The sequence below is a fragment of the Rhinopithecus roxellana genome, chromosome 20, assembly GCF_007565055.1.
Source record: "Rhinopithecus roxellana isolate Shanxi Qingling chromosome 20, ASM756505v1, whole genome shotgun sequence".
NCBI classification, from domain to species: domain Eukaryota; kingdom Metazoa; phylum Chordata; class Mammalia; order Primates; family Cercopithecidae; genus Rhinopithecus; species Rhinopithecus roxellana.
In genome coordinates, this window is record NC_044568.1 from 27,551,138 (window position 1) to 27,574,362 (window position 23,225).

A 23,225-nucleotide genomic window follows, 5' to 3' on the forward strand; every position below is an offset into this window, starting at 1 on the left:
AGAGCCATGGTTTTATGTGTCTGTCTTCCCAACATGGAGGAAGTTCCTGAAGGCTGGAAATTACGTCTTAATCATCTTTTTATGACCAGTGTCTAGCACAGTGCCTGGCATACATTAGGAGCACAGTAAATGTGAACCTGAATGAATAAAGCCTCACTGTGTTCCCTGTTTTCCTATTTGCTCTCCTCCTTAACAAAGTATTCTCCCCAAATATGGCTCTCTCTCTGCAGACTGTCAGGTGAAATGCTTCCTGCACCCCAGATTGCTCCCCTTTACTGCAATATCACACCACCAGTACAACTATACCACCATCACCCACTCCAAGAAAACTACAAACCATCATTTATCTCACAGTCACCCAACCTCTGCGGATTAGTAGTGGATAAATGAAGATTTGGTTTGCCACCTTGATAAGGCTAAATACTAAAATAAGAGGCAAGAATGCAAGAGACAATTCAGGCAAAGTACAAATTCCTTTAGTCTGAAGACAGTCTGGCAAACAGTACGTAACAGAAGTGTGGAGATGCAAGATTTACAAAGATGATCATCTATTTCTAAAGTGTTCCAAAAGGATAGGTTTATCCCATCTCTGAAATCTTCTCCTGTGTATAAAACTATCACATTAGATAAAAGACTTTTCCCCCTTTAGGAGATTTTTAATGACATAAAGAGAATCAACAGGAAAATACGACTCATTTTTACCGAAACGCCCTTTATAGCTAACTTTACTACAATATTTTTCTGCAAAGCCAAGGATAACTGCTGGAAAAAAAAAAAAAAAACAGCTGTATTAATCCATATTTGAAAACATCAACCTGACTTACTGGAAGTAAATCTGAAACGAAAGTTTTCCTTCTAATTTTTCTCTTATGAGAAATTCCTTCCATTTCATCATCTTCAATCAAATCATCCCCATTAGTGTTCTCTAATATTTCCTCAGCCTCTGCAGCAGTTTTTAACCTTTGCGTTTCAGTCTCTTTCATTTGAATAACTGTTTCACCAGCATCCATTCCCAAAACTTCAGATAAGATCTTCAGTAAGGCATTTATGATTTCTGCTTGACTCTTGCATGGAATAATGTCCTTTAGATTCCAAATTGTGCCTGGGAAAAAATAAGCATAAGGAGAAGAAATGCCTGTGAAATATTTTATTAAGTTTAAATTTTCACAAGACTTTTAAGGCCAGTGTAATTTCAAAAAATCTCAGCCCCACTGCTTTTGTTCATTATTTATTAAATGTCAATGAGTTCTGCACTGAGGCAGTGCCCTTAGCTATTTATTTATTTATTTATTTATTTATTTATTTATTTATTTATTTATTTTTTGAGGCGGAGTCTCGCTCTGTCGCCCGGACTGGAGTGCAGTGGCCAGATCTCAGCTCACTGCAAGCTCCGCCTCCCGAGTTTACGCCATTCTCCTGCCTCAGCCTCCCGAGTAGCTGGGACTACAGGCGCCCGCCACTTCGCCCGGCTAGTTTTTGTATTTTTAATAGAGACGGGGTTTCACCGTGTTAGCCAGGATGGTCTCGATCTCCTGACCTCGTGATCCGCCCGTCTCGGCCTCCCAAAGTGCTGGGATTACAGGCTTGAGCCACCGCGCCCGGCCAATGCCCTTAGTTATAACCCTGCACAATCATCTTCCTTCCTTGGCACACAATGCCTTTCTCTGATACACTGCATTATCAGGAGACCCAGAGAACACTCATCAAGTTTCTTTTAAAATGACAAAGTGAGTGGCTTCACTTTCTCTCGTTGTAACCTAAGCTGCTCTCCTCAGCAGCTTCTTATATTCCATGAGTGGAATGGAATGTACTAAAATTGCAACGTCGGTCTCACATACAAACATGAGAGCAGGTTCTTAGTTTTCTGATTATCAAAAAAGAACAGGAGCTATCATTAAGTAGTCAGAGTAATTTTTTTTTAAGTTACTACAAAAATAAAAACACCTCCTGGCTATACACCCAAAAGAACTGAAAGCAGGGACTTGAATAGATTATATCCATTTTTGCTGGGTGCGGTGGCTCACCCTGTAATCCCAACACTTTGGGAGGCCAAGGTGGGAGGATCACTTGAGGTCAGGAGTTCGAGACAAGTCTAGCCAACATGGTGAGACCCTATCTCTACTAAAAATACAAAAATCAGCCAGGCATGGTGGTAGGCGCTTGTAATCCCAGCTACTTGGGCGGCTGAGGCATGAGAATCACTTGAACCCAGGAGGCAGAGGTTGCAGTGAGCCGAGATCTTGCCACTGCACTCCAGCCTGGTTAACACAGCGAGACTCTGTCTCAAAAAAAAAAAAAAATTACATCCATTTCACAGCAGCCGTATTCACAATAGCCAAGTTGTAGAAGTAACCTAAGTGTCCATCAACAGATGAACAGATCAACAAAATGTGGTATTACACCTACAAGACAATATTATTCAGCATTAAAAAGGAAGGAATTTCTGACACATGCTACAACACGGATAAACCTTGAGGCCACTATGCAAAAAGAAATAACCCAATCACAGAAAGACAAATTCTGTATAATTCCACTTCTGTGAGGTATTTAGAGTAGTCAAGGAATGGTGGCTGACAGCAGCTGGGGGAAGGGGAAATGGGAAAAATTGTGTCTAAAGGGTACAGTTGCAGTTTTGCAAGATGAAAAAAAGTTCCGGATTTTTATTGCACAACAATATGAATGTACTTTACACCACTAAATTATACATTTAAAAACAATTAAAGGCTGGGTGCAGTGGCTCACGCCTGTAATTCCAGCACTTTGGGAGGTCAAGGTGGGCATATTATAAGAGCTCAGGAGTTTGACACCAGCGTAGGCAACGTGGTGAGATGTCATCTCTAAAAAAAAAAAATACAAAGAATTAACTGTGGCTGGGCACTGTGGTTCATGCCTGTAATCCCAGCACAGGGAGGTCGAGACGGGCCAATCACTTTAGGTCAGGAGTTTGAGACCAGCCTGGTCAACATGGTGAAACCCCATCTCTATTAAAAAATAAAAAAATTAGGCCAGGCGTGGTGGCTCACGCCTGTGATCCCAGCACTTTGGGAGGCCGAGGCAGGCGGATCACGAGGTCAGGAGATCGAGACCATCCTGGCTAACAAGGTGAAACCCCGTCTCTACTAAAAAAATACAAAAACTTAGCCAGGCGTGGTGGTGGGCGCCTGTAGTCCCAGCTACTCAGGAGGCTGAGGCAGGAGAATCGCTTGAACTCAGGAAGCAGAGATTGCAGTAAGCTGAGCTTGCACCAATGCATTCCAGCCTAGGTGACAGAGTGAGAGTTCGTCTCAAAAAAAAAAAAAAAAAAAAAAAAATTAAATGGGCCTGGTGGCATGCACCTGTAGTCCCAGCTGCTTGGAAGGCTGAGATGGGAAGATCACTTGAGCCCAGGAGGTGGAGGCTGCAGTGAGCCAACATCGCACCACAGCACTCCTGCCTGGGCAACAGAGGAGGACTCTGTCTCAAGAAAACCCAAAATGATTAATACGGTAAATTTCATGTGCATTTACCACTATTAAAATAAAAAAAAACAGGCCAGGCACAGTGGCTCATACCTGTAATCCCAGCACTTTAAGAGGTCAAGGTGGGCAAATCACCTGAGGTCCCGATCTCAAGACCAGCCTGGCCAACATGGTAAAACACTGTCTCTACCAAAAATACAGAAATAAGCTGGGCATGGTGGCGCATGCTTGTAATCCCAGCTACTCGGGAGGCTGAGGCATGAGAATCACTTGAACCTCGGAGGTGAGGTTGCAGAGCTAGTCACTGCACTCCAGCCTGGGTGAGAGAGCCAGACTCCATCTCAAAACAATAAAAAATTTTAAAAATTAAAAAAATAAAAAATAAAAAAACTCTCAACATAAATTATCTCTGTAAGGCCAAAGGGCAAGAAGAAAATAGATACAGAAACTAAATAAAGTACATACTAAACAGACCTTCAGATAATTTCTTACTTCTGTATTCAGAGATTCTGGAGAGAAAAGAGTTGGTGAAAAAAAAAAAAAACTTACGGAAAACTAAGTGGTCAATTTCTGAAATCACTGGTTCATAAATAAGTGGGGATCCTGACAATAGCGTCTCTTTATCAGGTTAACAGTAGTTTGTTAAATTCAAAACAAATCTATTCCACAAGGCTTTACAACTATAGACAACTGCTTGAAGTAAGGGTCTCTTCTCAAATATTAAAATTTTCAAAACAGATAAAAGCACAGAAGGCCCGACGTGTTGAAATGAATGATTGAATTTTGCTGCCACGCATCCATATCAAAAGCTACTAAAACAATATACTATGCCATAAGGCTAAATTTTACCTGCTACCAATGTCTTCAATAGAAGGGATTCCATGGAACTGACAGGAGAAAGCAGTGCTGATTCCAGCACGTTCAATGCTGTAGCACTGAAAGACTTCAGCAGCTCTGGGTTATCCTCAGTCACTGTCTGCAAACAATATGCTATAAGGCAAAACATAAATATTTAGAAACAAATGAATTCTGCTTTGGATAATTTATACCAGTATAATTCATCAACAAAACGTTGTATCATTACCACTTCATTAGATTCATGTAGCTTTTGTAGAATATATATGCTTTATCTCAGGGTGATATGTACAAATGAGGCTTCCCAAACTATTAGTGCTGGAAAAGACGTTTCTTTTCTTTTTAAATTTCTAATGCTGAACAGATGTATACCTTTTTTTTTTTTTTTTTTTTTTTGAGACAGTCTTGCTCTGTTGCCCAGGCTGGAGTGCAGTGGTGCATCTCAGCTCACTGCAACCTCCGCCTCCCAGGTTCAAACGATTCCTGTGCCTCAGCTTCTCAGGTAACTGGGATTAAAGGCATGCGTCACAATGCCTGGCTAATTTCTGTATTTTTAGTAGAGACGATATCACCATGAACGCCAGGCTGGTCTGGAACTCCTCGTCTCAAGTGATCTGTCCATTTCGGCCCCTCAAAATGCTGAGATTACAGGCATGAGCCACCACGTTCAGCCAGATCTACACTTTTTTACAAAATACAATTACAAAGACTCTTTTTTTTTTTTTTTTTGAGACAGAGTCTCACTCTGTCGCCCAGGCTAGAGTGCAGTGGCACAACCTCGGCTCGCTGAAAGCTCTGCCTCCTGGGTTCACACCATTCTCCTGCCTCAGCCTCCCGAGTAGCTGGGACTACAGGTGCCCACCACCATGCCCAGCTAATTTTTTGTATTTTTACTAGAGACGTGGTTTCATCTTGTTAGCCAGGATGGTCTCAATCTCCTGACCTCATGATCCGTCCGCCTTGGCCTCCCAAAGCGCTGGGATTACAGGTGGGAGCCACCACGCCCGGCCTAAAAGACTCTTAAATGTGGCAATGTCGTTACTATAAATGTTTATAAAAGTTTATCCTCAGGCCGGGCGTGGTAGCTCATGCCCGTAATCCCAGCACTTTGGGAGGCTGAGGCAGGAGGATCATCTGAGGTCAGGAGTTGCAGACCAGCTTGGCTAACATGGTAAAACCCCATCTCTACTAAAAATACAAAAATTACCTAGGCATGGTAATGTATGCCTGAAATCCCAGCTACTTGGGAGGCTGAGGCAAGAGGATAGCTTGAACCCTGGAGGCGGAGGCTGCAGTAAGTCGAGATTGTGCCACTGCACTCCAGCCTGGGTGACAGATCTGAGACTGCATCTCAAAAAAAAGGCCAGGCGCGGTGGCTCACGCCTGTAATCCCAGCACTTTGGGAGGTTGAGGCAGGTGGATCACAAGGTCAGGAGATCGAGACCATCCTGGCTAACATGGTGAAACCTCGTCTCTACTGAAAATACAAAAAATTAGCCAGGCGTGGTGGCGGGTGCCTGTAGTCCCAGGTACTCGGGAGGCTGAGGCAGGAGAATGGCGTGAACCTGGGAGGCAGAGCTTGCAGTGAGCCGAGATCGCACCGCTGCGCTCCAGTCTGGGCGACAGAGCGAGACTCCATCACAAAAAAAAAAAAAAAATTTACCCTCAATTTATGTACTTATCAAGGACCAGTAGCAAACAGTCCCAGGTTTTGGGATGTCTGGCTTCCTTTAAATTTATCATGACCTTCAAAGTTAGGGTTATCTCTGGTGGAGCAATAATTCTTTTTTTTTTTGAGACGGAGTCTCGCTCTGTCACCCAGGCTGGAGTGTAGTGGCCGGATCCTGGCTTACTGCAAGCTCCGCCTCCCGGGTACATGCCATTCTCCTGCCTCAGCCTCCCGAGTAGCTGGGACTACAGGCGCCCACCACCTCGCCCGGCTAGTTTTTTGTATTTTTTAGTAGAGACGGGGTTTCACCATGTTAGCCAGGATGGTCTCGATCTCCTGACCTTGTGATCCACCCGTCTCGGCCTCCCAAAGTGCTGGGATTACAGGCTTGAGCCACCGCGCCCGGCAATAATTCTTTAAGAAAAAAAATAGTTTATATAAAAGTATGAGCAAATTAAGACATGTAAAATAATAAATCACGCCCATCAAAATTACTTTAAATGCATGCAACTGCTGTGATCGACAATACATTTATATAGAAATCCATATATATGCATCTCTCTACATATATTCAAATGTAGTATCTTTGTCATTAAGAAACTAATTTACTTTAGCTAACAGCCATGATTGCTAACATACAAGTTCAAAAAAAGTTATATGAATACATGGGACGGAATCTTGTAGTTCCTTTTACTATATGTAAGCATTGCTTGACTTCAGAAGTAAAAGTAATAATGTATTTTAAAAATCATTAATTTAGCTACATGCAGAAGGAAAACACTATTATGCAATGCAAAATGACTTTATTCTAATCCATTTCAAAAATGCCCATTAAGGGGAAGAAAAGCTAAAAACAGAAATAAATCTGTAAGACTAAAGGCAGAAAAATAGAAGTGGTTTTTCTTTTAAATCATATGAACTAACTTTCCTGAAATTATCTTATTGTAACAAAAACTGTCCTCTGAGATTAAGTCACAAATTCCTAAAAATGGCTGAATTGTTTTTAAAATCCCCATTTACTCACAACTCCCCAAACCCACCAAGATTCCATTTGGAGAAATGATTTTTAAAATTTTCTCAGTAGTATTTATTCTACTATTTCCCCCCAATTCTGTTCTCTTAAAAATATCCATTAGAGTCAAGAGAAACAGCAGTAAGGGGAATACACTTCTTTCTCCCCAGAAGAAATGCAGTTCCACAAAGGGACAGCTGGAAACCTGCCATAATGATGGGGAGAAAAGAAATGCTCTCCCTCAATTGTTTCTCCACTCCCACCCAGCATTCTGCTGAGCTGCCCATGCTCTGGTTTCTGCCTCCTGCCATTGAGCTGAGGGTCCCTAGTGGCTCCTCAGTCCAATAAAGAGAAGGCAAGGGAGCCAAGGCCACTGAAGTTGCTGGACTTTGCCTTCCCTGTCTCATGGAAGGCACGCAGGCCTAAGTGGAATTTCAATCACTTCTTTTTCTCTTTCTCTCTCAACAAAACTCAGGCTGTCAGTTTTCTGCCAGAAGTATGAGATAGTAGCACAATACATTTAAGTAAGTTTAGATTCCAATTAACTGGCTTAAAGGCCTGGTAGTTGTGGGTTACTGTTTCTTAGTAAATGGAGATGAAAACTTTAAGAATTAATAAAGGCTGCTAAGAATGGAAACAGGCCAGAAACCACATATCTTCACATAATTACCTTTCTCCCTTTCAGAGCCAAAAGCAGAAAAATTGAATGAGCAGGTAAAGAATTAATATTAATCACAGATTTAGAGACCCAGAAAAAACAGGTGCTGAGCTACATATTCACATACAATGAGAAAAAAAATCACTCCAGTGGAATACACACACTAAAGCTGCATGAAAATTTTTGAACAAGGCTACACATTCTTAATAAGTCATCACCTTTTCTTCACTTACCTACTGAAATAGCCAGGTCAACATTGGTAGGAAACCTACTTAAATACTTTAACACAATCTCCAAACACCCTTCTTTGTTGAATATAGACACTGCTCTACTACTGCATTCACTAAATTGAAGGGGGAAAAAAAAGTTTTACTATTCACATTTTAACAGTAGGAAATCAACCATAGCAATCCATAAAAAAACAAATCAGGCTTTATAAACCAAGGAGTTGGAATCAAACACCCACCATTTTTATCGATGAAGGAACTAACACCCATTCATATTCACTATACATGAGAACTGGCTATCTATATTTTATCTCTATCACAGTGGGACCTTTTCATCAATCTCTTTGCCATGATGCCAGTTTCCTTATAGAAGGTTAAAGCTGGAAGAGATCTTGTAAATCATTTAATTCAACTCCCCGTTTTATAAATGTGAAAACCCAGGACCCAAGTGGTAATGTGGCCCATCAGAGAGCAAATATTTTGTCAGTGGTAGAGCCAGGCCCAGTACCTAGGTTCCCTGGGTCCAGCCTACTGTTTTGTCTTCCCTCTATACCACAACGATAACAAGTTCAAGGAGGATAAAAGGCCTCTATATTTATCACACAAAAACACAAATTTATATTTTTTTAACCTACTATATTTTAGATCATTAACAAAAACACAAATTTAAAGGAAAATAAAATTACATTTTATTCAAGCCTTTTAGAGTGCAATCATAATTTCATCAAGCAGAATTTGCAGTCTACAATAGAGAAATTACTGTAAGTATTTTTAAAATTATACTACCTTTTAATAAAAGACTCAGACAGCTATCAGTGTTATGAATAAGCAAACACAGTAAATATGAGTAAACAAGGCTAATTATAATAATTGTATCCATGTTTCCAGAGGAAATATCCATGTTGTATGTTTCCTCCATACATACAACATACACACGTGACATGCTAACAGCTAAGAGAGCTGATTAAATTATTAAACTAAATCTGTTATGTAATAAAAGATTTCATATCTTCTATCTACCTACCTACCTACCTATCTAGTTATGGCAGCATTAAGGAGACCACTGTCTAGTCAGGAAGATAAGCCATACGTGTGTAAAGATAATTTGAAATATAAATTATGAAACAAGAATGTTAAAAGTAACTCAGTGATACATACAGGGCTCACAGGTATTCAGAAAAGAGAAATCACCTTGGAGATATATTCAGACTCTTTTCAAGGCAATTTTTAAAAAATTTCCAAATGCAACAATTTCTATGACTCAAAGTTATCTGGTGCACGGAAAAACAGCACCCATCAGTTTTTGCTCAAATGCCATTTCCTCAGATCTGATCTCTCTAATATTTCTGGTGGAATGCATTCATTACAATGAAATCACAGGCAAGGACAGATTGCTACATAGGCATTTCAGGATCCAACTTAATCTTATATTCTAAGAAACATCTGTGCTTTTAGGTCAGCCACTGTAATTGCTGCTGACTGAAGATAAGAAACTGTGACAGAGTCTTGCTAGAAATGTGGGACATAAAATGGGGCAGAAAAAAGTAAATCCAGGTTGGGTTTCTAGCCATTTCCATTCCTAGTAGCAAGTCCACTCCACCCTCACCACTGCTACAATCACAGAATGGAGAGTGGCCTTCTTCCTCCAGGGGCCAAGGGAGCTCTTCTTAGGCATCCACTTCCCACTCAGATGGTAACCGCCAGGGGAGAGGAAGAAAAGCACCAGCCAAGGTCTGTGGTCCCCATCTCAGTCTAGAGGCCAAACCAAAGCTGCACCTGCATCTGGGCCTGACCAGCTTAAAGACAAATTTTTCTCAGGGTGCGCAGGAAGTCGGGGGAAAGGAGGAGCCACAGGTGCTAGTGGTCATGAGTCCTCCTATTTTTTGTCAGGTGCAATGACTGGAAAGCCGTAAAACAAAAGATGGAATGACGCAATGAGGAAAGGGATTGGGGAGGAGGGTTGATCTTAGGTCACCTGATCCTACCTCCTACCAAGTCTTTTTTTTTTTTTTTTGAGATGGAGTTTTGCTCTGTCACCCAGGCTGGAGTGCAGTGGCATGATCTTGGCTCACTGCAAGCTCTGCCTCCAGGGTTCAAGCGATTCTCCTGCCTCAGCCTTCCGAGTAGGTGGGATTACGGGCATGTGCCACCACACTCGGCTAATTTTTTTATAGTTTTGGTAGAGACGGGGTTTCACAGTGTTGGCCAGACTGGCCTCAAACTCCTGACCTCAAGTGACCTCCTGACCCGCCTCGGCCTCCCAAAGTGCTGAGATTACAGGCATGAGCCACCACGTCCAGCTCCTACCAAGTCTTAACATTCCAGATTAACAGGCCTACTAAGGGGAACAGAGATTCCCACACAGTATAACTGAGAATAGCAGCCTGGGTACTGCTATAGCAGTAGGCTGTGTTTGGAAGGCACCTTACCATATATTCCACAGCACGTTCACAGCCTCATTGGCTATGTTCTCAATAGAATTTCTGTTCTGGTCTTTTTTCTCCTGCAGGGACATCTCATTTGAATCCAGTCCAGCACTACACTGTAACCAAATACCATGATTAGCACCCTGGTTCCAAAGAATAATTAAATAAATAGGGTAATGATGGTGATGAAGCACAAAGGCTAGATAGACATCAGAAATTACAGTGGTTAACAAGTCAATCGAACCCTTACAAGCAGTAGTACAAAATCAATACAAAGTGTTTTACCTAATAAATGTAATAAAAGACAGTAAGAAGGCAACAAAAGATGAAATAAGAGCTTCTACCTAGCGCCTTCCGTTTTTTTATTACATAGCACCTTCTAAGGTACTATTCTAAGCTTTTTACATGTATCAAATAATTTAATCCAAACAATAAACCTATGAGGTAGGATGACTATTATTATCACCAATCTCTAGCTGCAAGTGGGAAAGTGAGGTACAGGGAGGCTGCTGAAGGTGTTAGATTAGCATGTGGTGAAGCTGGGATTCAGGCCCCAGCATTTGGCTCCAAAGCTGGTGCTCTTAAGCCCCTCTAGTACAGCCCAGGAGACACTGTAAAGTAAGGTTGCTCAATCCAGGTACTACTGAAATTCTCCACCAGAAAATTCTTTGTTGGGGAAGGAAGGGCTATCATGTTCATTTGGGGATGTTTAGCAGCATCCCTGGCCTCTACCCACTGGATGCCAGTAACAACTTTTACCCCACAAGCTCTGTAACAACCAATGTCTCCAGACATTGCCAGTTGTGCCCTGTGAAGCAAGATCATACCCAGTTGAGAATCATTGCTCTAAAACGACTGATGCCTCTTATCAAAACTGGATATCCTTTATGTAGCCTTAACTGAAAATTACCCATCAATACAGAATAGCGGACCAGAGGCACTCCAGCAAGAGAGCTCCTTAACCTCTTAACTATGTCATGCAATAAGACTGGAATGAGATCAAACATGAGAACTTACTGTAATCTTCACAAGTTCCTAATGTCTGTGCCTCGGCTTTGTCATCTGTAAAATGGGAATAATACCTGCCTCATAGGATACTGTGAGGATTAAATTATGTAATATCGAAAACATGAAAACAATACCTGGCACATAAATAAGCAATGACTAAATACTAATTATTTTTATTGTAATAAGTTTAACATCTAAAGGAGTGAGTCTGTACAGTTTTAGGCAGGTCTTTTCTAACTATCATAAAAACAAAGCTACAAAATAATAGAGATAAGTATCAATTAAGAGAGTAGATTGGTGTTTCCAGGAAAAGGAATGAAATTTCCACATGATGTTTAGATAGAAGACAAAGTCACTAACACCAAAGTAATACAAAAACTCTAAGTTTGCATCCCAAAAGCTACCATCAAGATATTGTAAAAACTGCATACCTCTTTTAGCAGCACAACCAGAGGGGTCATGATATCCTTAGTCACCATGTCATCACAAACTTCAAAACCTCCACAAGCACTAAGATTTCTACACAAGAAATTTAAAACATGTTTTACTTCCACATCACATGTCACAGAACACTTCTACCCTCTCACATTTCTATTTTTAGCCATATTTAAGGTTTCCTAGAGGAAATAGCTTATTGTTTCTGTCATATGCTACAGAACCAATCCAGAGATTTCCACCTGTTCTGATCCTTGTTCTACAAGATATAAACAGATGACGCTGTCATATAACAACTTAGTTCTGAGGTTTGAGACAGTATACAGGTACATGGCTACAAGAAGGGAAGAGGGGAGACTTTTCCCCTGTGAATAAATCACATCATGTAAGAAGGGACCTTTTCTTGGAATCAAGACTACAAGGGCAAGGCTAGGTGCTATAGCTCACATCTGTAATCCCAGCACTTTGGGAGGCCTAGATGGGAGGATTACTTGAGCTCAGGAGTTCAAGACCAGCCTGGGCAACACAGGGAGACTCTGTTTCTAAAACAAGAAAAAAAAAAGAAAAAGTGAACTGCAAGGGCAGCAAGGTGGGGCTACTGAGAATGATACCCCCTAAAGCAGCCCTGGGTAAATTTAATTGGAAAGACATGACTTCCGAGTACACAGCACTGTGCTAGCCTAAGGATATAGAGATAGTCAGAAGATGCCCTCACAATCCGCCAGGATCCCCTAGCCTGTGTATGCTGTGGGAGGAAGGGAAGGGCTTTTCCACATGCTGTTTCCTCCCTAGAGGAAGAAGAGCGTCTATCTCCCCTCCAGCAACTGGTGAATGCCCATTCATCCCTCAGAGCTCACCTCAAGCACCACTCACTCAGAGTCTTCTTCCCTAAATCCTTTGTTTGTAACCTCCTGTAGCATCCTTTGTCACTACCATTCATTGTAATTATACACTTATGTAACTGTTTGGTTAATGCTTGTCTCCCTCAATAACTTTAAGATTTCTTAAGGAGAGACGTTGCCTCGCTCATTACTCCATGCCCACAGCCTAGCTCAGTGTCTAGCACACAGGCACTTTATACATATTTGCTATATCAGTGAATGAAATATAAATAACAAGTAGAGACAGAGCAACAAGAACTACAAATACTAACTTCTACTCTTGCCCCCTCTGCAGTCCATTCTCTGCACAGCCAGCAGAGTGGTCTTCTCAAAAGGTGAGTTACAGCATGTCTCTTCCCTGCTTAAAGTCCTCAGCCCTACACCATCGTACAGCTCATCCCTCTCTCCAGCCTCATCTCCTGTAATTACCCACCCCTGCTCTTTTCAGTCACCTATCTACCCGCTCTGCTCTTTACCCACATCAAGCCGCCTGCTGCTTTGCATCTTTGCTGCTGCTCCCTTTGTGGGAAATGCTCTTCCCCCTATTTTCCCATGTCTCCTGGCTCTCTCACCCTGCAGATCTCCGTTCACAAGCCATCTAAAGAGCATTTTCTTTTTTCTTTTTTTTGACACAGGGTCTTGCTCTGTCACCCAGGCTGGAGTGCAGTGGTGTGATCATGGCTCACTGCAGCCTCGAACTCCTGGGCTCAAGTGATACTCCCACCCTAGCCTCCTGAGTAGCTGGGATTACGGGCACCCACCACCATGCCTGACTAATTGTTTAAAATTGTTCTAGAGACGGGGTCTTGCTGCTATGTTGCCCAGACTGGCCTTGGACTCCTGGCCTCCGGTGATCCTCCTTCCTTGGCCTCCCAAAGCAATGGGATTACAGGTGTGAGCCACCGCGCCCGTCCCAAGAGCACCCAATTCAAACTTCCCACCCCCAACTCATCATCATCTCATTTTCCCACAGCCAATTCTCACTATGTAATATTATGTTTTATCTTTTTACTAGCTTCCTGTCTGTCTACCCATAAACATGACTTGTGCCAAGAGAGGGGATCTTGGCTGTCAACAGATCTCGCTCAATATTGTTGGCTGTTCAAAATCCCCTGCATCTAGAAAGATTCCTGACACATGAATTGAAGAATTCATACAACCAAGGGACCCTAAGGAGGGCTTTTGGAGAGGGTAAAACGTGCGCAGGCGTGACGCTTGAGCAGGTGGACGCTGCAGGTGAAGCAGCCAGGTGGACAGATGAGATGCGTGTGGTTCGGGGATACTGGGGTTCTCTGGAGACTGGCTTCAAATCTCTGCAAACGGGAGACCGGGCCAGGGCCTGGTGGCACACAGAAGGCGCTGGCTGACCGCTGCGACCGGCCGCAGCCCAGGCGCGGGGGAGGCTAGAAGTGGGCACCGCCCTGGACCCTTCCCGGCTCACCTCAGCGCGCCGGCTGCAGTCTCCCTGACGGCCAGGCTGGGGTCCAGCAGCAGCGGCCCGAGGCGGCGCACGGCGTCTCGGCGCGCCAGGCCCGCGAGTGCCGGCAGCTGCTGCACCAGCCGGGCCAGCCCCGCGCAGGCGCACTCGCGGACCTCGGCGCTCGGGTGCTGGAGCTGCGGAGAGCGAGGAGGGTCAGAAGGAGAGCAGTGCGCACGCGCGCGGGGCAACCTCGTCTCGCCCTCCCGGCCCGGCGGAGCCCTCGCCTCACCTTTTCCAGCAGCTCCGCCGCTGGCCCGTCGTCCTCCTCGCCTCCGGTCCCATTCGCCGCCGCAGCCGCCTCGGCCTGACAGTCGCCCGTAGGGGAGAACTGAGGTCGCTTGAAGCGCTTCGTCCGGCTCTTACCCATGGCGACGTGCGCTGTGCTGACAGACCACCGAGAGAGGAGGGCAACAGCAGGCGGTGGAGGCTGCCGCGCCGGTGACAAGCAAGGTCCGTTGCTGCTGCTCAGCTGGGGCGGCTGACGGCTGGAGAACACATGGGGAAGCCGTGCGCAGGCGCGCGGCGCGTCGTCTGCTGGGTCGGGGTCGGGGGAGGGGGTTGGGGGGGGGTGGGGCTGGTGCGCGGAGTGCGCAGGCGTGGAAGAGGGCATAGGCGGGGCTAGCTTCTGCAAAGGGGCGGAGTCTTGTGGGTTTACCGGGAAAGTAGGAGGCTGGACTAGAATAGTAACGCCGACCCAGGCGGGAGGATCACTTGAGGCCAGAATTTCCAGACCATCTTGGGCAACATAGGAAAACACTCCACCCCCCGACCCTTCCCCCGAAAAAAATTAAAAATTAGCTGGGCATAGTGGCGTGTGTGCATAGTCCCAGCTACTCGGGAGGTTGAAGCGGGAGGATCACTTGACCCCAGGAGTTTGAGTCTACAGTGAGCCGTGATCCTGCTACTGCACTCCATCCTGGGCGACAGAGCGAGACCCTGTCTCAATCAATCAGTCAATCAAGCAATCAGTAAGTAACACTGAGTACAAATAATCAAATGTGATTAAGGATATTGTAAAGTTCATAAAGTTCTATAAAGTGCCTAACACCAAGCCTGACATATAGTAGGTACTCAAAAAGTATTAACCACGATTTTATTTTGTGTCCACAGCACCTCCCATAGCTCCTGTCATAGACAGAGCCCAGTTAATGTTTTGGAACGAATGTGTGTCTATATTTGATAAAACAGAATCACTTAAGAACCTAATCTCGCTGCCTTAGTTTCCTCATCAGCGAAGTGAGGACATTGATAGTATATACCTCATGGAGTTGTTACGAAGACTAAATGTGTTCGTATGTTTAAGGTGCTAAGAACAGAGACTGGCAGATAATAAGCACTATGGAAATGTTTGAAAACTTGTATTTAACAAAGATTCTTTTGCAAATATTTGTTGAGTACTAGGTACAGTGCTGGGCATTGGAATAAAACAATAATCATGACAGTTTGGTTCCTGTTCTCTCTCCCTGTCCTTATGGAGTTTACAATCCAGGGAGAGAGCTGTTGAATATATAATCATATGAATAACTTTGTGGTAAATTGTGGTAAATACTAAGCAGAGGGAAAAGTACAGGAGAATCTTAGGTGGTCTTTACAATTAGACATGTAACGAGTGAGTACTCAATATATGCATAACTTTGGGTCAACTTTCTTTTTTTCTTTTTGTTTTTGAAACAAGAGTCTCACCTATTGTCCAGGCTGGAGTGCAATGGTGCCATCCTGGCTTATTGTAACCTCCGCCTCCGAGTTCAAGCAATCCTCCTGCCTTAGCCTCCTAAGTAGCTGAGATTACAGGCATGTGCCACCATGCCCAGCTATTTTTTTTTTTTTTTTTCAGTAGAGACGGGGTTTTACCATGTTGGTCAGACTGGTCTCGAACTCTTGATCTCAAATGATCTGCCCGCCTCAGCCTCCCAAAGTGCTAGTATTACAGGTATGAGCCACCACGCCTGGGCTCAGGTCAGCATTCTACTGGAGAAAAGTTCCATTCCATGGCAACCCTACCATCAAAGAGTTGACTGTCCAGTAAGGGAAATAACATTAGTAACTATGGCATATTTTAGAGAGTTAACAGAAGTGTAGCTCGTATTGCATTTGGGCCTATCAAAGATCAATCTTGGGCTGGGCACTGTGGCTCACACCTGTAAACCCACCACTTTGGGAGGCCGAGGTGAGTGGATCACCTGAGGTCAGGAATTTAAGACCAGCCTGGCCAACATGATGAAACCCCATCTCTACTAAAAATACAAAAATTAGCCAGGCATGGTGGCGTGTGCCTGTAGTCTCAGCTACTTGGAGGCTGAGGCAGGAGAATCTCTTGAACCTGGGAGGCAAAGGTTGCAGTGAGCTGAGATCGCACCACTGCACTCCAGCTTGGGTGACAGAGCAAGACTCCGTCTCAAAAAAAAAAAAAAAAAAAAAAAAAAAAAAAAAAAAAAAAATCAACCTTGGAGCCACTAAATACATGTTGGTGGGTTTTCCTTCCTGTATATCTTATCAGGCCATCGATCTGCCTGCCACCTACCTAGTCCAGGCAACCGTCTTTATTTTTTGAGATGGAGTCTCTTTCTCGTTGCTCAGGCTGGAGTGCAATGGCATGATCTTGGCTCACTGAAACCTCCGCCTCTTGGGTTCAAGTGGTTTTCCTGCCTCAGCCTCCTGAGTAGCTGGGATTACAGGTGTGTGCCACCACACCCAGTTAAATTTTGTATTTTTAGTAGAGATGGGGTTTCACTATGTTGGCTAGACCAGTCTCGAACTCCTGTCCTCAGGTGATCCACCTGTCTCAGCCTCCCAAAGTGCTGGGATTACAGGCGTGATCCACCACGCCCAGCCTAGGCTACTGTCTTTTATCTTGAGCTTTCTGGTCTCTCCATTTCCACCCTGCCTGTCCCCCATCCATTGAGCAGCTAGAGTGATCTCAAAATATCCCTCCACCTTTCTCCTTGTATTGTATTCACTTCCTCACTTAAAACTTTTCAGTGGCTGCCGGGCATGGTGGCTCACCCCTGTTATCCCAGCGCTTTGGGAGGCCCAGGTGGGTGGATCACTGAGGTCATGAGTTCAAGACTGGCCTGGCCAAAGTGGTGAAACCCTGATTCTACTAAAAATACAAAAATTAGCTGGGTGTGGTGGCGCCGGCCTGTAATCCCAGCTACTTAGGAGGCTGAGGCAGGGGAATCACTTCAACCCGGGAGGCGGAGGTTGCAATGAGCCCACATCGTACCACTGGTCTCCAGCCTGGGTGACAAAGCAAGACTCTTTCTCAAAAAAAAACACAAACTTTTCAGTGGCTTCCCTTTCTCTTTGGATAAAGATCAAAATCTTACCAGGGTTGCAGGGTTGCAGGGTTTCACCCTGGCCCCCAGCGTCACCTCTTCATTTTGCTCTTTTAGCCAACATCTATGGGGCCTCAGGGCTTTGCACAAACCCCGGCCCCTACCCTATGAACTAGTGAACACAGTCTCCATAGGCAGGGACAGGGAATTCATAGTGAGAGACAGGTCTCCCTTGAGACCTGCATGTACCTCGTTTCTTTGCTTCAAAGCACGTATCAAAATTACAGTTGTAATTTTCAATTTCTTTGTGAACAGTTATACAATTGCCTTTCTCCCCAACTGAACACTACGCACCTATAAAGACAAGACAGTGCCCATTTTCACACATCGCGGTATCCCTAACACTAGCCTAGAGCCTGGCAAGATAGTCATGCAATTTCTTGAATGAATGGAGAGACCACATAGGAAAGAGTAGGGCATGCAATTTAGATGGAATAAGATGATAAGAATTTAGATGAGGTAGAAACAGATTCCTCCTGTTTCTCTCACTGTGGCGATAAACAAGAAAAAAGTGGTTCAAAACCCAGGCTAGGCGCAGTGGCTCATGCCTGTAATCCCAGCACTTTGGGATGCTGAGGCGGGCAGATCACCTGAGGTCAGGAGTTCCAGACCAGCCTGGCCAACATGGTGAAACCCCGTCTCTACAAAAAATACAAACATTAGCCAAGCGTGGTGGCACATGCCTGTAGTCCCAGCTACTCGAGAGGCTGAGGCAGGAGAGCCATTTGAACCTGGGAGGTGGAGGTTGCAGTGAGCTGAGATCGTGCCACTGCACTCCAGCCTGGGTGACAGAACGAGACTCTGTCTCAAAAACAAAACAAAACAAAAACCTTAACTAGATGAGCACAGAGGAATTTTAGGGCAGTGAAAATACTCTATATGATATAATGGTGGATACATGTCATTGTACATTTTTCCAGACGTCTAGAATGTATAACACCCAGAGCAAACCCTAATGTAAACTACAGATTTGGGGTGATAGTGACGTGTCATTGTAGGTTCATGGTGTAACAAATGCATCACGGTGTAAGATGTTATCATGGGGGAGGCTGTGCATATGTTGGGGCTGGGAGTGTGTGGGAAATCTCTGTACTTCCCTCTCAATTTTGCCATGAACCTGAAACTATTCTAAAAAATAAAGTCTTTGGCCAGGTTCAGTGGCTCTAACCTGTAATCCCAGCACTTTGGGAGGCCGTGGCTGCTGGATCGCTTGAGCCCAGGATTTCAAGACCAGCATGGGCAACATAATGCGACCCCGTCTCTACAAAAAATTAAAAAATTAGCTGAGTGTGGTGGTGTGTGCCTGTAGTCCCAGCTACTTGGGAGGCTGAGGTGGGAGGATCACTTGAGCGTGTGAGGTGAAGGCTTCAGTAAGCCGAGATCACACCACTGCACTCTAGCCTAGGTGACAGAGTGAGACCCTGTCTCAAAAAATAAAGTCTTTAAAAAACATAAATAAATATAAATACCATAGCTAGAGCAGAACTTTGTGGTCTGTTATCGTTAGTTACTCTTTCCAGTGATAAATTACCATTGCTGCTAAAATGAATAATTAGCTTTATTTAATGAGCTTAAGAGCTCTTCTGGGAGCCACCCTCAGTCGATTGTCAGTCTTAGAAGGAGCCCAGTGATCTTTAACCAGTCTAATCTTCCTTCACCAGTCATTTTTTAAAATGCAGTGAAGTAATGATTATCTAACCATCCCTTTTTCCTGCAAATTATCTTTGTCAAGAGGGAATTTTTGAATTAGACTGCTTAGAAGCCTCTTCCCTTGAGACAAGTTGGAAATAAGCTTGTCATCAATTATTGGTCTGACAAATTAAAAAAAAAAAAAAGGAATTAGGCTGGGTGCAGTGGCTCACCTGTATTCCCAGAACTTTGGGAGGCCAAGGTGGGAGAATCACCTGACCGCAGGAGTTTGAGACCAGCCTGGACAACATCAAGAGACCATATCTCTACAAAATGTTTAGAAATTAGGCAAGCACAGTGGTGTTTGCCTGTAGTCCCAGCTATTTAGGAGACTAAGGTGGGAAGATCACTTGAGCCCAGGAGTTCGAGACTGCAGTGAACTATGATTGCACCACTACACTCCAGTCTGGTCCATAAAGTGATACCCTGTCTGAAAAAAAAAAAAAAAAGAGCTGCTCTACCAGACTCCTGTTTCTCCCCCTTCGAATTTTGATAATGTAATCTTCCTACAACACACTCAGATCAATATTTTCTAGAACATTTAGACAGTCCCATGGTCCTATACAGTCAGGTTCAGCCCTTTACATAACATACAAGATGTGGCCACAGCCCTCTGCCATGTGCCTCCAACACCACATTTCCAGCCCTGGGAGCCTCCTTAGTCTTCCCAGAAACTCCGTGGGACTTTGCTTTCCTTAGGCCTGGAGGACTGTAGAGCTGGGCAAGCTTCCGTAGCTCACGCTGGTGTTAATCATCGCCATTCTCCTAGTACACAATCTCTGATCCACTTACAGTTCCTGTGAGCTTTAGGGACTCATTGTGGGAAGAATGAGAAATATAAACCCAAAAGATGGCCAACCCCTGGGCCCTGGCCTACTGTCCTCCATTTCCTACTGCCCCAGCAGATGCTGCACCCTTGGGCCAGCCGTGTACTTTGTGTGCCCTGTACCTCTCTCAGAAGTTTTCGTGAAGCCAGGTGTGGTGGCGCACGCCTGTAGTCCCAGCTACTCATCAGGCTGAGGCAGGAGGATCGCTTGAGCCCAGAAGTTGGAGGCTGTAGCAAGCTACAGTCATACCACTGCACTCCAGCCTGGGTGACAGACCGAGACCCTGTCCCTAAAAAAAAAAAAAAGTAATTGTCCATGAGTTGTCATCAAAGGTATACATGTGAGGCCAGGCACAGTGACTCACGCCTGTAGTCCCAGCACTTTGGGAAGCCAAGGTGGGCAGATTGCTTGAGCCCAGGAGTTCAAGACCAGCCTGGACATTGTGGCAAATCCTGTCTCTACAAAAAATACAAAAAATTAGCCAGGCATTGTGGCACAAGCCTGTGGTCCCAGCTACTCCGGAGGCTGAAGTGGGAGGATCACTTGAGCCCAGGAGTTTAAGGCTGCAGAGAGCTGTGATTGCACCGCTGCACTCCAGCCTGGGTGATGGAGTGAGACCCTGTTTCAAAAACAACAAAAAAAAATATACACATGAGCTGCCCACACTAGCCTCTGAATTAGCAGTGCCTGGCACTTCGCTGAATTAATGTCCCTAGAATGTCTACTCCCTCTTCACGGTTACTGTCCTCTTCTCAGCTGACTCTACATAGAGTGACTCAGTAGTCAGCAACAAGGAATGTCACTGCTGGCAAAGTCATCTGCAAGGTGATTAGACACTGGGTCTCTAGTTGCAGTTCTGCCACTAACAGGCTGTATGTACAAGGGAAGTTTTCTTTATTTACATAGACTTGGTAAGGGTTTTTGAAATATTAGAGGGCTGGGAACCATTTTGATGATTTCAGGAAAGGAAGGAAAATCGCCTGTTGGGTGCCTCCTGAGCGGGTGTCAGAACCTGGGATAGGCACTGTTGCCGGTCATCCCCCACTTGGTCCTCAGAACTTGCTGAGATAGGTGTGACAATTGCATAACTGCTGACAGCCAACCCAAGGAAGTCACTGCAAAGGGACCTGCTACCCACTGAATTTCACACCATTCATTCATTTATTCATTCACTTAGTAGATATTGGTTATTGAGTGCTTGCCAGGTATCAGTCCCTGCAGCAGGTGCTAGCGATAATGAGAGAACTAAGCCCCAGTCCATGACGTCGTGGCGTTTACAGTCTATCTAGCCTTGCAGCTTTATGCTGCCTTTAACAAAGGTCCTGTAGAAGAAATTATTGCTCACTCGCCGCCACTAGCCCGAACACTGCATCCTCCTGCTGCTCAGCCACCCTCTTCTCCATGATGGTGATGGAAGAAGAGATCATCATGCTTATCATTGACAATGGCTCTGGCAGGTCCAAAGCTGGCTTTGCTAGGGATGATGCCCCCCGAACCATGTTCCCCTCCATTGTCGGGTGCCCCGGGCACCAGATCATGATGGTGGACATGGATGGGCCAGAAGGACTCCTATGTGGGTGACAAGGCCCAGAGCAAGTGCAGCATCCTGACCCTGAAGTACCCCATTGAGCAGGGCATAGTCACCAACCGGGATGACATGGAGAAGGTCTGGCACCACACCTTCTACAACGAGCTGCGTGTGGCCCCAAGGACCACTCATTGCTGCTGACCAAGGCCCCCCCCAAACCCCAAGACCAGCAGAGAGAAGACAATTTGGATCATGATTGAGACCTTCAACACCCTGGCCACGTGTGGCCATCCACGCCGTGCTGTCCCTCTAGTCCTCTGGGCACACCAGTGGCATTGTCACGGACTCTGGAGACGGGGTCGCCCACATGATGCCCATCTCCCCTAACCAACTACCTCATGAAGATCCTCACCGAGTGTGGCTACAGCTTCACCCCCACGGCCGAGTGGGAGATAGTGCGTGACATCAAGGAGAAGCTGTGCTACGTTACCCTGGACTTCCAGCAGGAGCTGGCCACCGCTGTGTTCTCCTCATTCCTGGAGAAGAGCTATGAGCCACCTGATGGCCAGGTCATGACCATCTGCAACGAGTGGGTCTGGCGTCCAGAGGCAGTGTTTCAGCTTTCTTTCCTAGGCATGGAACCCACGGCATCCACGAGACCACCTTCAGTTCCATCATAAAGTGTGACATGGACATCCACAAATACCTGTAGGCTGAGATGGTGCTGTCCTGTGGCACCACTGTGTACCTGTACATTGCAGGCAGGATGCAGGAGATCACCAGCCTGGTGTCCAGCACCATGAAGATCACATCATCGAGTACTCTGAGTGCAAGTACATGGTGTGGATCGGTGGCTCCATCCTGGCCTCCCTGTCTACCTTCCAGCAGATGTGTATTAGCAAGCAGGAGTACGAGGACTCGGGCCCCTCCATCATCCAGCGCAAATGCTTCTAAATGGACTGCGAGCAGATGCCTAGCATTTGCTGCATGGGTTAATTCAGAAGAATAAATTTGCTCCTGGCAAATGCATACACCCCATGCTAGCCTCATGAAACTGGAATAAGCCTTTGAAAAGAAATTTGTCCTTGAAGCTTATATCCAATATCAGCACTGGATTGTAGAACTTGTTGCTGATTTTGACCTTGTATGCAAGTTAACTGTTCCCTTGCTATCTGTTAAGTACCCTGTACATATCTTGGATCTCAGCCCTTAGTGTATGTGGCTTGGTCACTTTGTGGCTGAGGTAAGAACGTGCTTGTGGAAGACAAGTCCATGGCTCGGTGAGTCTGCGTGGCCAGCAGTCTCCCACCAGTGCAGGGTGTTAATGTGTTAGGGTTGAGTGTTCTGGGATTTCTTTAGAGGCTGGCAAGGGCTCCTGAACCACTTGTGTCTGTCCTGCTGGTCTGTCAGGATTGGAAAGTCTAAGCCATAGGACCCAGTTTCCTTTCTTAGCTGATGTTTTCCTGACAGAACACCATGGCTGTTACTTGCCTTGAGTTGGAAATGGTTTGCATTAATACCTGTAAATGTATTCATCCTTTTAATTTACATAAGGTTTTTTTTGTGTGTGTGTGTATGTGTGTGTGTGTGTGTGTGTGTATGCAATTCTCAGTTCTTCAAGAGATGACAAAAAATTTTGGTTTCTTACAGTTATGTGAGAGCATTAGGCCCCAACAACACATGAGTGTGTAAGGAAAAATAAAAGTGCTGGTGAAAAAAAGAAAATTTATCCAAAAC

The 23,225-nt window shown here is 44.9% G+C and overlaps 1 protein-coding gene and 1 pseudogene across 1 annotated transcript in view; one reads left to right on the plus strand and one right to left on the minus strand.

Moving 5' to 3' along the window:
• Positions 1-14,659, minus strand: part of HEATR3 (HEAT repeat containing 3) — a 44,239-nt gene extending 29,580 nt beyond the window's left edge. The window contains 7 exon segments of the mRNA XM_030924861.1: positions 825-1,102; positions 4,308-4,448; positions 7,886-7,995; positions 10,309-10,421; positions 11,745-11,832; positions 14,071-14,243; positions 14,339-14,659. Coding sequence (XP_030780721.1) covers positions 825-1,102; positions 4,308-4,448; positions 7,886-7,995; positions 10,309-10,421; positions 11,745-11,832; positions 14,071-14,243; positions 14,339-14,476 — 1,041 coding nt within the window. The 5' untranslated portion in view covers positions 14,477-14,659.
• Positions 14,660-20,562: 5,903 nt separating this feature from the next.
• Positions 20,563-23,225, plus strand: LOC104672893 (annotated as a pseudogene).